General features: G+C 39.5%; 1 protein-coding gene across 9 annotated transcripts in view; it reads right to left on the bottom strand.

Annotated features, from left to right (window-relative positions):
- plekha5 (pleckstrin homology domain containing A5) overlaps window positions 1-13,841 on the bottom strand; it is an 87,134-nt gene that overhangs the window by 35,532 nt on the left and 37,761 nt on the right. For 8 of the 9 annotated variants that reach the window (XM_006782598.3, XM_087843222.1, XM_006782599.3 and 5 more), the window contains one exon: window positions 1,314-1,397. In XM_006782598.3, the coding sequence (XP_006782661.1) occupies window positions 1,314-1,397 (84 nt within the window). Of the gene's footprint in view, window positions 1-1,313; window positions 1,398-12,333; window positions 13,465-13,841 lie in introns of those variants that run through there. The other variant, XM_006782604.3, reaches the window with a different exon arrangement.

The following is a 13,841-nucleotide window of genomic DNA, read 5'->3' as shown; positions in this document are numbered from 1 at the left end:
TTTTTGCAGATTCTGTAAATGATAAAACTCAAATTGCTAAATTAGATATCATCTAGCACTGACATGTTGTGCTTCTTAGCGTGAAAAGCGGCAGAAATGTGTGAGCAACACAGTGGAGAGAGGAATGTGTCAAGAGAGTGCAGTGTCACAGTTCTGGTACAACAAGCTTCTTCACAAACTTTTTTTTCCTGATTATTCAATCTATACTGAAGAAAAGTGCTGCTCAGAAGATTTTAGAGAAACAAATAGGTCACTACAGCATGCTCTGGAAAAAAAAAAAACCTTTCTAACCCACATATTGGAAAAAGCTGAAACTGGTACTCATAAAGAACGACTGCGGGATTTCTTCTTTACTGCCGAACCACTTGAGAGTGAAATTATACGTCTTGGAGCAGAACGTGTTTCAATCAGTATTCGGTGCTAAAATAAGTGACACCAGTTGTGATGGCATGATTTTAGTGGAACAATCTAGTGGAGGAGATCTACAATGAATGGGGTTTAAAATCTAACTTAGAAGCTGAGCAGAGCTGAAACATGCTCCGCAGCATTAAGCTATGATGGCTAGGGTAAACCATGAAAGCGCTGTGAGCTGTGATGTAAGCTGTGTATATTTAGCAATGTTACAGACTGAAGTAAATCAGAATGGGAACTAGTTAAGGAGGGTAGTGGAGCAGACAGATATTCGTCCTCACTTTCGACATGCTGCGGACTTAAACAGTCAATCAGGAAGGTTATGAAGTTAGAGGATGGTAATGAAAATACTGGACTGAGTCATAGTGTTGATCTCCTGTAAGTAAAAGCTTGAGATGACTGACATCTGATTCAGTCATGTGGGCAAAATTTTGATGACTGAAAGCAGTGTAGATGATCACATGGACGTCACACAGTTGACCCTGCACTGTATATGAAAAGGACATGAACTTCTCTCCAGGTCAAAACAAGGGCCAAAATGTGATAAATCACGTTTTCCACTATTTGATGCATGTATGAAATAATAATGGTTTTTACTCTGGGGCCTTAGCACCAGCACTAAAATTTAAGTCTTTGAAATATGAAAAGTTACCTATAAATGTTTTTTTCTTAACAGAACTTTCCTTCTTACTGCTGAGAAATTTCTTTATGAAACCACATAACTGAGGATGCATTGAATAGAGGCTTTGAATTCAAAGGGCAGAACTGCAAATAGACGATGGCACGGCAACAACTTATGCAATGTTGCCTACACATGAGGAGTTTCAACAGCATACTGTAGTGCTAAAAATGCTGCACAGTGGCATTCTGAGAGAAAGAAAAGAAAAAAACAAGAGACTTACTGTTCGTTGATGACAAAGATGCAGTTGTCTTGCGAGGGTAAGCCTGACACAGGATGCTTGCAGGTCACCTTCCGTTCATTGTGGCTAACGAGGAGGAGGACAGGGAAGAAAAAAAATACTGAGCATTGTTTTGGTCAAAAAAAGAAGTCTGTCAATAATAGATCTCTCCATTTATACCTACTTTTAAAAATATCTAATAGACATGCTGCTTAACAGCTTAGACACAGAAGAATTTCAGAAAAATTAAAAATTTTGCTTGTATTTGAAACTTTTACTAGCAAAACATAAAAGAATCAAACAATTGATATTGTATATGGTAAAGAAAACTGCATACACAGTGCGGAAGTGGCAGTAAGCCACACCAATTAAGAAACTGACCACACTTGAAATGAGAGAGTTTAAGCCAGAAAATTTGTAGGTGTTGGGACTGATAACACATTGCCATGGAAACAACAAAACTACTGTATTAAAGGAAAAATTCGATAGCAATTCTATATAAAACTAAGCATATATCAAACTTTAGAGCCTTATGTGTAATTTCTTGTCAACTTATACCTCCTTAAATTATCTACTGTCTTTAATTGTTGAGTTGAATCTCTAAAACTATAGTCTTATTACACCCCTCCCTCAAAAAAAAAAAAAAAAAAAAAAAAAAAAAGCCATTCCTATTACTGCTAGTAATTCTCAGCACACTAATAATAGACCTTTTCTCAAGCCCCGCATCATGACACATCAGTCCCATCTTGACACAAAATCACTGACAATGTGCTGACCAACAGCCAACCCAATCAATTGAGTTGTAAATAGCAGTAGTCCACTGGTTGCTAGCAGGAGAGCTAACATTGCATGGAAAGCTTGCAAGCTAACAGCAAAGCGGCAGCAGCTTGGAGGCATTTCTATCGAACTAGTTTCGAGGATTAAAGACTTCTTCTTTAATGAGAAGAATGTAGACCTGACATTTGTGAGCACTGCTTCTGAGCCTGCTCAGTAGACCGTTAACTTCATACATATTATAATTCCATAAAAATCAACTAGAAGAGATAGTGGAAACTGACCTAACTTGATATACATTGTGTCAGTTCACCAGAATGGGCACTCTAGGTACTATGGCTGCTCAATAGGGGCAAAAATTCTTATGGCATGTCTACTTGGGATGGGCTTGGGAGAGAAGAGGCGTTTAAATAAAAAGTATGGCAGTAGTTCTCTTAAATAAAAACAAACAAAAAAAATTATATATTTAATTTTAAACAGGCCAGTTTTTCCTCTTATAACTTATATATATATTTGGTACATCCAAAATCATTTGAAAGCCCATTTGAAGAAATCATGAAAATGATCATTAAAAAGGGTTCCAGCAGGCTGTTGTGCTAACATACACTCAAAATCTAATAACAGAGGAACAAATGATGCCACTATCCTGTTGGCCAATTACAGCGGCCTGCAGTCACTTCCACCCTGACATAATTAGAACACCAGGACAGCGACCTCACAGTCCTTGAAGAACAGCAGCGTACTGGTAAAGGAGCCAGCGGTCAGTGTGAATGGCCTCGGGGTGAGGAAGCCCACTAAACTCACTGATGGGCTTTAGTGTCACTCATGTTAATCATTTGTTGCTTTAACAGTGTCAGTGGAATACTGCCAAAACTGTAAATTTAACATCAACATACAATTTAGCTTCCTGCAAACATAACCTGCGATTTAGAAATAGAAACTGATAGTTATTTAGTGACTGATACAGAGATGGGGTGCAACTGAGTATTTTATACATATATTAATCAACATAATAACAAAAATGGAGACTTAACAAAACATATGGGTAAAGAGAAGACTTGCAATGTCAACAAAGGCATCAAAGCTACTCCTGCCTTTATGTTCTGGATAGTTATTCTATACTTTAACTCAGTCAGGCTGTACTATAAATACAAGAGACTCAAGCTACAGCCCAAAAATAACACAGCGTTTAAACACTGAAGAAACGACCAAATACCAAGTATAAAATACGGGGTTTAGTTTCATTTTAGCCTGAAGAGCAACAGTATCCACAGCCCTGGTCTATAATTACTGGAGGCTCTGTTGGCAGCAGAGCACTCTGTGCGGTCTTCGGGCAAGCCAGCGGCACCATATTTCTTTGGCATCACTCACACATGCCTATGCTGGTCTGCATAGGTTGGCTACAAATACCCGAGAGAGAAAAAGTATAGATACACAAAATAGTGGAACACAAAAAAGAACATTCCTTTGCACAACAGTCCCAATAATGATGTCTACTATAGGATCAGCTCCAATCAATCACATTTTTCCACATTTCTAAGTTTGCATACTGACTATGACCGCTGTCAGTTCAGATGCCCTGTCATCTCCAAAAAAACCTATCAATGGCAGAGAGAAAACTCTCCACGCTTGCTCTACCAAACTCCAATAAACCGAAAACATCCCATCCTGGTCATACTGTCAGTCTAGGCCAGTACATTTCTGGAGAGCAATCATCCAGGACGGCATGGGTCAAGCCAGACTCACCACATAAAGAGCAGACAATGGGCATAGCTAGGCACAGCACTCAATTGTCAAATGGTGGTAGAATTAGGCCAGAGGTTCTGCTCCCAGCTAAAAATCACCCAAACCAAATTCAGCTACATTCACCTGCGGTTGGCCTTCGTTCATCAAGGATCAGAGCTGTATCATTATCAACTCTAATCTGGGAGATGAGAGCATTAAGGAAGGGTCACCGTCAATTTGCCAAAAACTTCTTCAGAGCTCCTGACGAAGTGACTTCCTTACAGTGGCCCATTTATACAACTGCAATTTCTGCATGCGCTATGCTGCATTAGGCAAGCAACAGTACACAACAAAAACAGTAATGCATTTACACTAAAGCAGTCTTTCTTTATTCACTTTAAACTATGTAAAATTCCCATCAAAGTTAAGCCATTCAAATGCTGGCAGGCCACCATTCAAGGACAAAGGTTATTAATAACAATAATATACAATTGCAACATTTTAAAGCCCCAATCACCACGTAGTGCTTTCTTACTGCTAAGTTGCTCTATTTGTGGTGCAGGTACAGCTGCGAATTTCTCCAAAAGTGCTGCTTGTGCTGGCTTGTACAGCAAAGGCACAGTAAGCTAAACAAAATGCATACATGTGGTCAATCTGTAGTGGGGCTCTAGGGCAACGACAACATCCATTACCTCCCACATCTGAGGAAGTTTGTAATAAACTCAAACACACATACATAGCAGCAGGAAACTCTTTAAATGCTGCATGCAGACTAACTTGCTGTTTCAGTGCAATTAAATACATTTTATATAAGAACAATTCACAAGAATAACAATGTCAAAGCCATTCATATTTTAAGGTAAAGATCTTAGAGCATTATTTTACCTTGTTAGTACACATTAACCTACACTTTTTGGGTGAATGCATCATAAAGAACTTTGTATGTGTCAAGATACACTTCTTTGAGTGCAATAATTTTGCAGTAAAACAAAAACGCACTGAATGAAAACACAAAAAGACTGTTTAGTGTTAAAAGATTGCTCAGACTGCCAATCCCACTCCCAAACCAGCGCCCTATTTACAACTTTTCAGCTTCTTTCAGCTCATTGTTTTGGTTTGGCAGTCTGGGTGGTAAAATCCCAGAGGTTCTGAAAGATGGTACAGTAAAGTAGGGGCTTGCTCGACACACAGCTCAAAGAAGTCAATTATACATTAGTTGCGCAATGAAACTGGCAAAAAAAAATGGACAAACAAAAAGGAGTCAAACACCTGCTGTAGCAGCCAAAAGACACCAGACATTTCCCAGTAGTCTGGAGACCAAACCAAGGATGTGAGGCAACTCTACATAGAGAGGACCCCTACACAGTCTTTGCTAAAATAATCAAGCTCCAGTGACTCCCATCACAATCTCTTTCTGTGTATAGTAAGAAATGTTAAACAGGTACATGAGGAAATATAATAAAATTAGAAACTTAACACTGAAACATGGATTAAATTATTTACGGGAAATGCACTTAATCCAAAAAGACAGATGAACTTAATTTACTTAGGGCAGTGTATTTACATGTCTGTAATTAATCCACCTGAATCTGAAAAAGAAATATATTACCTCTATTAAAAGAAATATTAAACTATTGAAGTATTCTTGAGAGATGACAAGCGACAAGGCTGTTAGAGCGGCACAAGTGCTGACCCTTAAACACATACCACACCATCCTGACATCCACCAGGTTACCACTGAAATGTCAAGGACAAGGGTGTCCAACTCCAGGCCTCAAAGGCTGGTGTCCTGCAGGTTTTAGATCTCACCCTGGGTCAACACACCTAAATCAAATGTTTAGTTCATTACCAGGCCTCTGGAGAACTTCAAGACATGTTGAGGAGGTAATTTAGCCGTTTAAATCAGCTGTAGACAACCTGCAGGACACTGGCCCTTGAGGCCTGGAGTTGGACACCCCTGGTAGGGTGTTAAGGCTGTCGTACAATAACAAACAAACAAAAAAACCTAAGAGATGGTGCCTTTCAAATGAAGCCCCATACATTCATGTTGATATTAGATTTTTGTGGTTTAAAGCTTTTCTATCTGTTTTTTCCCTTATGGGTGAAAATTCTGAAAAAAAGTGGTGGATGTTGATTAACCCTAACCCCAACCCTTAATATTCTGAAACATACTGATATAAATTAAAGTTTCAAAGATAGCTGAAGTACCACGCTCAAAATGAACCTGACTAGGACTCTTTCATTTAAGGATACAAACTATGTACCCTTACATGAAAGGGTTGCTCTCACAGAGGTTTATAGAGATGGGCAAGCTGACACAAGTCAGAGGTCAGTGTCTGTATAGCACACCTTTTGGGACAGAAGTAATTTGAGAAGATCCTAAACATTCCCATCACAACCATCTGTGCCTGTATGCAGGCCAAAAAAGGTATGATGATACAATATACTTTTTCTGACCTTTTAAAAAAGGACCTTCCTTTTTTAAATCAGAATCAGAATCAGAAAGGGTTTTATTGCCAAATGTTGAGCAGGTTTACAACATTAGGAAATTGCTGCGGTACTTAGTGCAAACATACTGTCATATAACGCTTATATAGACATAAAAATAAAAATGAGAATTAAAAGTTAAAAATTAAAAGCAACCTACAAAGGAGCTACCCTTTCATCTATTCAAGCTATACAAGAGAAACATTCACAACATGATTGACAGCCTTGACAATAGTGAGAAAAATTTCCTCAAAATCAATTTTGCTGTATCCACATGGCACTGGGAGCTAAATTCAACCATGACAGGAACACGCTACAGAACAATTACTGGCAAGAAATGTGGCTCGATTTCCTTGTTGTAAACAACATGAAGGTCTTCCAAAAAATATCACTAAACCTTAGTCCTTAATGAACGTTGCTGGCAGTCATTGTTTTAGCAAAAAAAAAGAAAAGAAAAAAAATCCACTTTTACTGTGACCTCCTAACTGTGAGTAAATATGTTTTCCACCTCATCCAGCTAATCTTAGTTTGCAACAACATTTAAAATAGTCACACATGTTCTGCAGGATGTGGTCTGTGGTCAATACGGTCCAGATTAAATTAGCTTAAAATCACAGTGTTTTACTGTAAGACGGGCATGTGGTAGTAGAGCAGAGACGCATTGTTTCCTCTACATTTTAGTGTAAGATCTCTCCCTTTGTTTGTTCATGGGGCGGGTATGGGTGAAGTGCACCCACAGGATCTTCTGCAGATGTACAAAAGGTGCGGGACTCGGAGTGGGAGTAATGACCGACCACCCTGCAGTGAGGAGGGTTGGGGAGTTTTCTGTCTCCTGAACTGTCCTGTCCAAAATAATTAGCAGTGAGCTGCAGTAATGAAGAGCTTAAGGTCTGGGAGGGGGGGGGTCACTCCAGCACTCCACAGGCTAAGCCTTTTATTGCTCCGGGTGGGACTTTGATCCCATGCTCTCGTTCCACTGCAGTTTAACCACAAATAACTAAGAGGCTGCAAGAAAGATCCATACCATTATAGAGAGAGGGATAGGGCTCCATGAGTTTTGACAACATATAATTGGATTTTAACACCAGAACTTAGGAACCCTGTTGAAATCTCATAAAATATCTTTGATGTTTATTCAACAATCTTGAGCTTAAAAAAAAGACTTAATACAGTGGTCCTAAGTTTGGTTAATTTAAAAATAAAAAACTTAATAATTAAGATTATTAAATCCTTGGCTTCTACCAATAAAAATATTAAGAAAAAACCCACTATAAACAGCGGTGGTTGTCATATATTTTGCTGTCAGTAAAAAAGGAGGGGAAAAGCCACTGAAGGGGATTTCCTCGTTCTGTGTTCTGTTGAAAAACTGGAAGAAATTCCCCCCAAGTCATGGTGCAGAGTTTTAAAAAACCACTGTGGCAAATTTAGATTTTGAAAAAGGGCTTTTCAAACAAACTCTGCAACACAAAGGTAACCTTGCAAGGGTAAAAGATGAAGCACTGTCCCAGGACGACTTGAACTGATGATTGAGTGACTTTACGACACAAAATCACATCAATTAAACAACTTGAAATGGTAAAATGTTCCACTTCTCCAGACAGAAAATTCAAATTCTGCATTTTCTGTAACTGCTTTCTAATTCTGGGAAAGCTCAAGCAAGGAAACCCATGCCGCTTTCTCTCTCCTCACAACTTCTATAAATACATACTGCCTGACCACAGCAAATGCATCCTATTTTTAATTGAATGCCTTTATAACTGCCTCAAGGTCTCTACAGACTGGGCATTCAAGTGTGCAGGCAGGTCAGAGGAGTCAAGCTATCTAGCCTGCATTCTTAAAGACATGAACCAATTATAATGATGCTTTAATCACAGGATAAGTTAGAGAATTTGGTTCTTGATTTTTTGTTTATAAAAAAAAATAAAAAAAATCATACACAGCCTAGTAAGATGATCCTACAAGTGCTAGAGTAATAACATATCATACTACTCAAAGTAGATCAGATGGTAGACAATCATCAAGAGTTACCATCATAAATACATTATATATCTGCAGCACATTTAACTGCGTTTATATGTTATCTGGCAACCTTCACCCCTAGTAAAGCCCCACCGATATACATATGGGCACAGCCTGATATTAGCTGTTTGTCAGTGTATCAGTATTAACAGTTGATCAGAGTAGACCCAGATGGAGCGTAAACGAGTGATGCACAACTCGTGAGAATAAAACAAGTTTATTTTTAAGTGTAGTTATTTTCTCTCATATCTCATAAATAATGACACATAAGACATGTCAGGGAAAAAGTCATCAGCCTGATTTATAAATCACCAAATACGGTATTGGTATCAGGCTAAACCCAACTTCATATCTGTAATACTAGAGGATCACACTTTTTTCTTTCTTTTTTTTTCTTTTTTTTTTTTTTTAATTGACAGGATATTAAAGGAAATGAATTTAAAAATTTTGCTTTGTCTCTTAAACAAATGAAATATCAGCTCATCAAACAGACCCTCATAATGATAATTCTTTTGGCAATGGTCAAAAATCTAATCCCATTACACGAGAAGGAAGTTGAACATCGGACAAAGCCCACGAGTGCCAATTGGGGTTTTCGTGCCATCAGGTAAGTACTCCTAGCAAGCATGAAAAGAGTTAGGGCTGGTATGGTACTCTCCAATACCACATGGATGCTGACCAGAGGTATGAATAGCCCTCCTCACAATAGCTGAGCTGAATAGGCAGAATAGGCAGTTTATGAGAGGGCGTGTGTGGGGCAGTGGGAGAAAAGACAATAAAGGACAAAATAGCAGCTCTGCAGTCCACACAAGTCACAGGACAGACAGTGTTCCAAAATGTAGTGATGTGGTGTAACATGATGAAAACACACTGTGCTGAAGCACAAATACTGCAGAAAATAGAAACCATAGCTTAATCTGGAGGCCTGATTAGCTTAGACCTTCACCTTAGACCTTTAAACGTATTCACAGAAAACAGCTGCTCATTCGGGCAATAAATCTGATTTTTTTCCACAAATAATTAAATTAGCAGCTCAACTGAGGCAGCTGTGACTGCGAGCAAAGTGTGTCAAGGTGACACAGCTGAACGGGCAATTCAAGCAGATTTCAGAGTCATGGAAACAAGCTGCCTTATTGTGGAAAGAAAAAACAGACACAAAGGCTGAAAGAAGTGAAACCAAGCATTTATGGGGAAAATTTAGGAAGTATGCTGGAGGTAAACACCTATGTTTGTAGACTAAGCTACACTGTGACCTTCTGCCAGAGGCCAGTCCCAGCTGTTCCTCATTAAACAAAAGGAATGGTTCCTTAAAGGTCTGCTGATGAACCAAATACTATCTTCCCACCCATACACTTGCCACACATCTAAAGTTTCCACCTTCACTTTCAGTGTTGTGAAACTTCCCTTATTAACTACTCCATGTTCAATTTCAAGCTTCATTAAAGACAACACTAGGCTTGCATACAAAATGGCTGTATCAGAAAAACACTGTATTTATATTTGTGCATATAGAAATTATGCGTATATACCATCACTATTATCATTTGTAGAGCTACCACAGCTATTTAGGTCTGTTGCAGGACAAAGAGCATAAGTGTGGCACCCCAAAATAACACAAACTCTAATCAAGGTCAGCTCCTTAAAGAAATAGTGAGACAGGCTGTGGTGGTGGTGGTGGTGGAGTAGTCAATCAAATGCAAAATTAAGAACTGGACTATTGACTACTATTTTTTTTATATGTTCAAATTTCTAAACATTAAAAGGTTAAGCTTAAAGTGAGAAGTAAGAAGAGCTTTTATGTGTTCATTCCCCTGTTTTTGCTACATACTGGAGTAAAGAGCCAAATTTTAAATCATGCAGAACTGAAAAGGTTTCCTCACCACAGGCTGCCTGCACATGAGCCCGAGCCTTTCCTCTGGTGTTTTTTCCCCCCTACTTACAAAATGCATGAACACATTTTTGCTTCTGCTGCCATCACACCAACTACATGTGAATCTAAAAGACAGAGTTTGAAAAGGAAATGCTTTGAAACCTTTCACCCATTGTTTTCTATCCATATATCTCTGCAAAAATGTAAACAGTACACAATAACAATTGGTTTGTACACAACTGCATTTCAACGGGCTGACATCAATCTCAAGTTTTTGCCATTTTGCTGGTTTATCTCTCATGAGTCGATGATTGAAAACAAATGGGGCCCCGCCCTTGCCTGTCCTTGATGTCTTCTGCTCAGTGACTGCTGGGGCTGGATCAGCAGAGATCATCAGGGCATCTGTTTATCTCCATTATTCTGGGCCTGCCCTGTGCCTCCCATTCATAACATTTATTTGGATAGCCTATCTAAAGCTACCTACCCATCCAAAATTTTCAAATCAACTCTTTATACCTTTAAAATTCCAGCTGAAATGTCTAAAAGTCCAATTTATATTAAATCACACCGATTGGTTAAAGAGACATTAGCTTGTGAATGCTGTTAATGTTTTGCAGAGGACTCAAGTTTAGGTTGATGGAGTGCTCCAGCCCAGAGTAGATCCCATTCATAAAACAACAGTGGGTATATGGACTGAATACACTCACAAGCAAAGTGAATGAATACTAACAACAGAATGGCTATTCTTCTCCTTTTCGATTTGACAAGTGTCTCATCCTTACTGTGATACGCCACTATGTTCCACCTCTGTATGCCAACATCCAATTAATGCTCTCCACTCTAACTTTATCCCATAATCACTTAAACCCCACTGAGTCCTCACCACACTAGTCCCCCCACAGATATACCATTTATATGTTGTTCAATTGTAAGGGACAAATACAGAGAAACTCCATCTCCAGTCTAAATGCAATCAAATCCAAAAACTACCTTTACAGATGATGCTTGAGTATGATCCGCAGCTCATACATGAATGTAGAAATAAGGAAAACAGCGAACAGCATGAATAAAAACACATCTGATAAGGATAGGAGGAAAAGGCTCAACTACTTAATTGTTTGGTTATTCCAAGAAATTCTGGCATAAACCACAAAATCCAAATTAAAAAATAAAATCCAGTCTGTCGCAACGTAGAGCTTAGCAGTTTATTAAAAGAGTGGATGGTCTTGGTCACTGCTGGAAAGACTGTAATTGTGGCTCTACTGACTGTGATGGACAGATAAAAGGTTTTAAAGATCACAGAACCACTGCGCAGATCAGTACTGTAAGGAATTAAAAACAAAAAAACGAATACAACAAAACGGAGCCATGAGGGTGAGAACTGCCAGGCTTGAGGACTGCTTGCAGTTAAGTGATGGAAAAAAATCTGAAAAAGTGAGATGGAAATGCTTCTTCAATAGCTGCAAAGAGTGGTTTAAAACTTGCACCATGAAACCATGATAATACACTCGGAAAAGCATGAAACTCGATTTGCATCAACAGCATTCAAAAACTAAAACGCAGAATGAGAAAGTCTCAGATTTTATTCAAGTATTTCCCCTGATGTGGCTTACTTAAACTGCTGTCTCCAGCAAAACTCCTGTTATCACATAAAAAAGAATAACATATTTGAATTCAACTGCTTTGATCCAAAGTAGAGTAGGAAAGAAGCGTTTCTCACACCAAGCTTGAACCATTGCACTTAACCATAAGGATGATCTATTACATGTCTTTAACAAAAACACGCGAAATAGATCAAAGATACCACATAAGGGGTCATAAGCACCACAGCATGTGTGCAATTACACAAACAAGAACCCCAACTAAGATAAAATGCGGTATTATGGAGAACGGTAGTGTCCAGCATAAAGCCATGTAAAGAACAAAACGCTGACTGGGAGCCTGCGCGGAGCTGATTAGAGCTGCAATACAGTACAAGGCAATCACTGGGGCTGCATCTCAATAGCCTTTTGCTAGCATCAGCCATCAGCGTCAATACATTTCACATCCCGAATATCCCAAATCACTACCGCCTTACTTCACAGTAAATCCCGTTCAGTGCAAGTGGCACGCAGTACTGCCTGAGGTCTGCTTGTCTTTTTTACTTACAAAGAAACGCTTCCATGAATGTCCAGGCGGCTTCAAATCGCAGTGAAGTCAAGCAGGCGAGAAAACGAGCAGGTAAAACAAAAAAATAAAAACAACATCAACAAACACCGTCTAATCCAGATGTGAACGTTGCAAAAAACGACGTGAACAGTTTGTCAGTGAAGAACAAGCGTGCGTCGTGGAGTGCGCTTTCCCCGTCCGCGGCTGCTCTGCTCTCACACACGGCTCAGTGTGGACTGCTGACTGCCGCGTGCGCCCTGTAGTAGGGACACAGTGAAACACGAGAGGCGATGATGTCACGGTCCGGGTTTGAAGAAAGGAAGGTAGCCGGTGGCGTTCTCTCTTTTTTTTTTTTAATATATAGAAAAGCACAGCGGTACAAACCCGCCAATACCACGCTGGCACAGTCTGACTCACGCAGGCTGAAAGACTTGAAGGGCTCCCGTGTGGTGAAGGCGAAATTAAAAAAACAAACGGAAGACTGATGGACTTTTCTCCACAGTAGCCACGCAAGATTTATTCTTGAAACGCAGTTTGCAAATTTCCCAAACTCCTCGCTCATATGGGATGGGATGGGGTGGGGGGTAATATAACTGCATGGAAAAATACGGGGAGCCCAGTAACAGCTGGACACATTTATAACTGAACCACATCTGAGATGGAAACATACACCATCCCTCCGATGTTTATTTAGGAATGTATCCAGGCAGGTCAATAATGTGAATATCAATGAGTCTGAGAGCTGTAGCTCCTGGGTGAGCCGAGCTGTGTTATTTCTGGCATTTACTGCCTTAAATATGAATGTGGGTAGGTGCGCCTCCTTCAGCTCATTCTTCAACAAGTCCTGACAAAGGGCCGTGTTGAAAGTGAACTCAGCCTCATCCTGAAAATATTCTTTGGATCATAGCGATAAAAGTTGCTGTGAACATGTGGAAAAACATTGAAGCCATTGTGTAAGCACGCTTAAAATATTTAACTAGTTTTTCTTAGCTCTGGTTTTTGATTCCTTTGCATCCCAGTTACTGGAACTGTACTATCTCTGGTTGAGGCTTGTTAGTTTCAATAGGACAGAGCAAGAGAAAGAAGTGAATATCAAGTAGATTCAGCAGGGAGCCCGCAGCTATTGAGGACATGAAAGCACGGACAATGACCCCAGCCTCTACCAAGAAGCCAAACAGCTCTTCCACTCATCAACCTGCTGGGTGCAGTGAATGGTGCAGGAAGACACCCAGGGACAGTCAATGCACTCTTAGCGGCTGCTTTTCTCTCCCTTTTGCCTCTGTTTAATAATACTTCAACACTCCTTAAGGAGTATACTGTATCTCTCAAAGAGACAGATTTTTTAAAAAAAAAAATGCCTTCAAATACTGAATGTATTTTTTATAGGCAGAAAATGCAGTAAAGCGGCATTACACATTATAACGCCATCTGTAATACGTGAACTACCTTGACCAGCTACATAAATAATGCATCGAGCTTCCATTACAAAGAGAGCAGTAAAGGGGGGT

This window comes from Neolamprologus brichardi, chromosome 7, assembly GCF_056152115.1.
Source record: "Neolamprologus brichardi isolate AB-2024 chromosome 7, ASM5615211v1, whole genome shotgun sequence".
NCBI classification, from domain to species: Eukaryota; Metazoa; Chordata; class Actinopteri; order Cichliformes; family Cichlidae; genus Neolamprologus; species Neolamprologus brichardi.
This window is presented reverse-complemented; position numbering and strand designations above follow the sequence as displayed.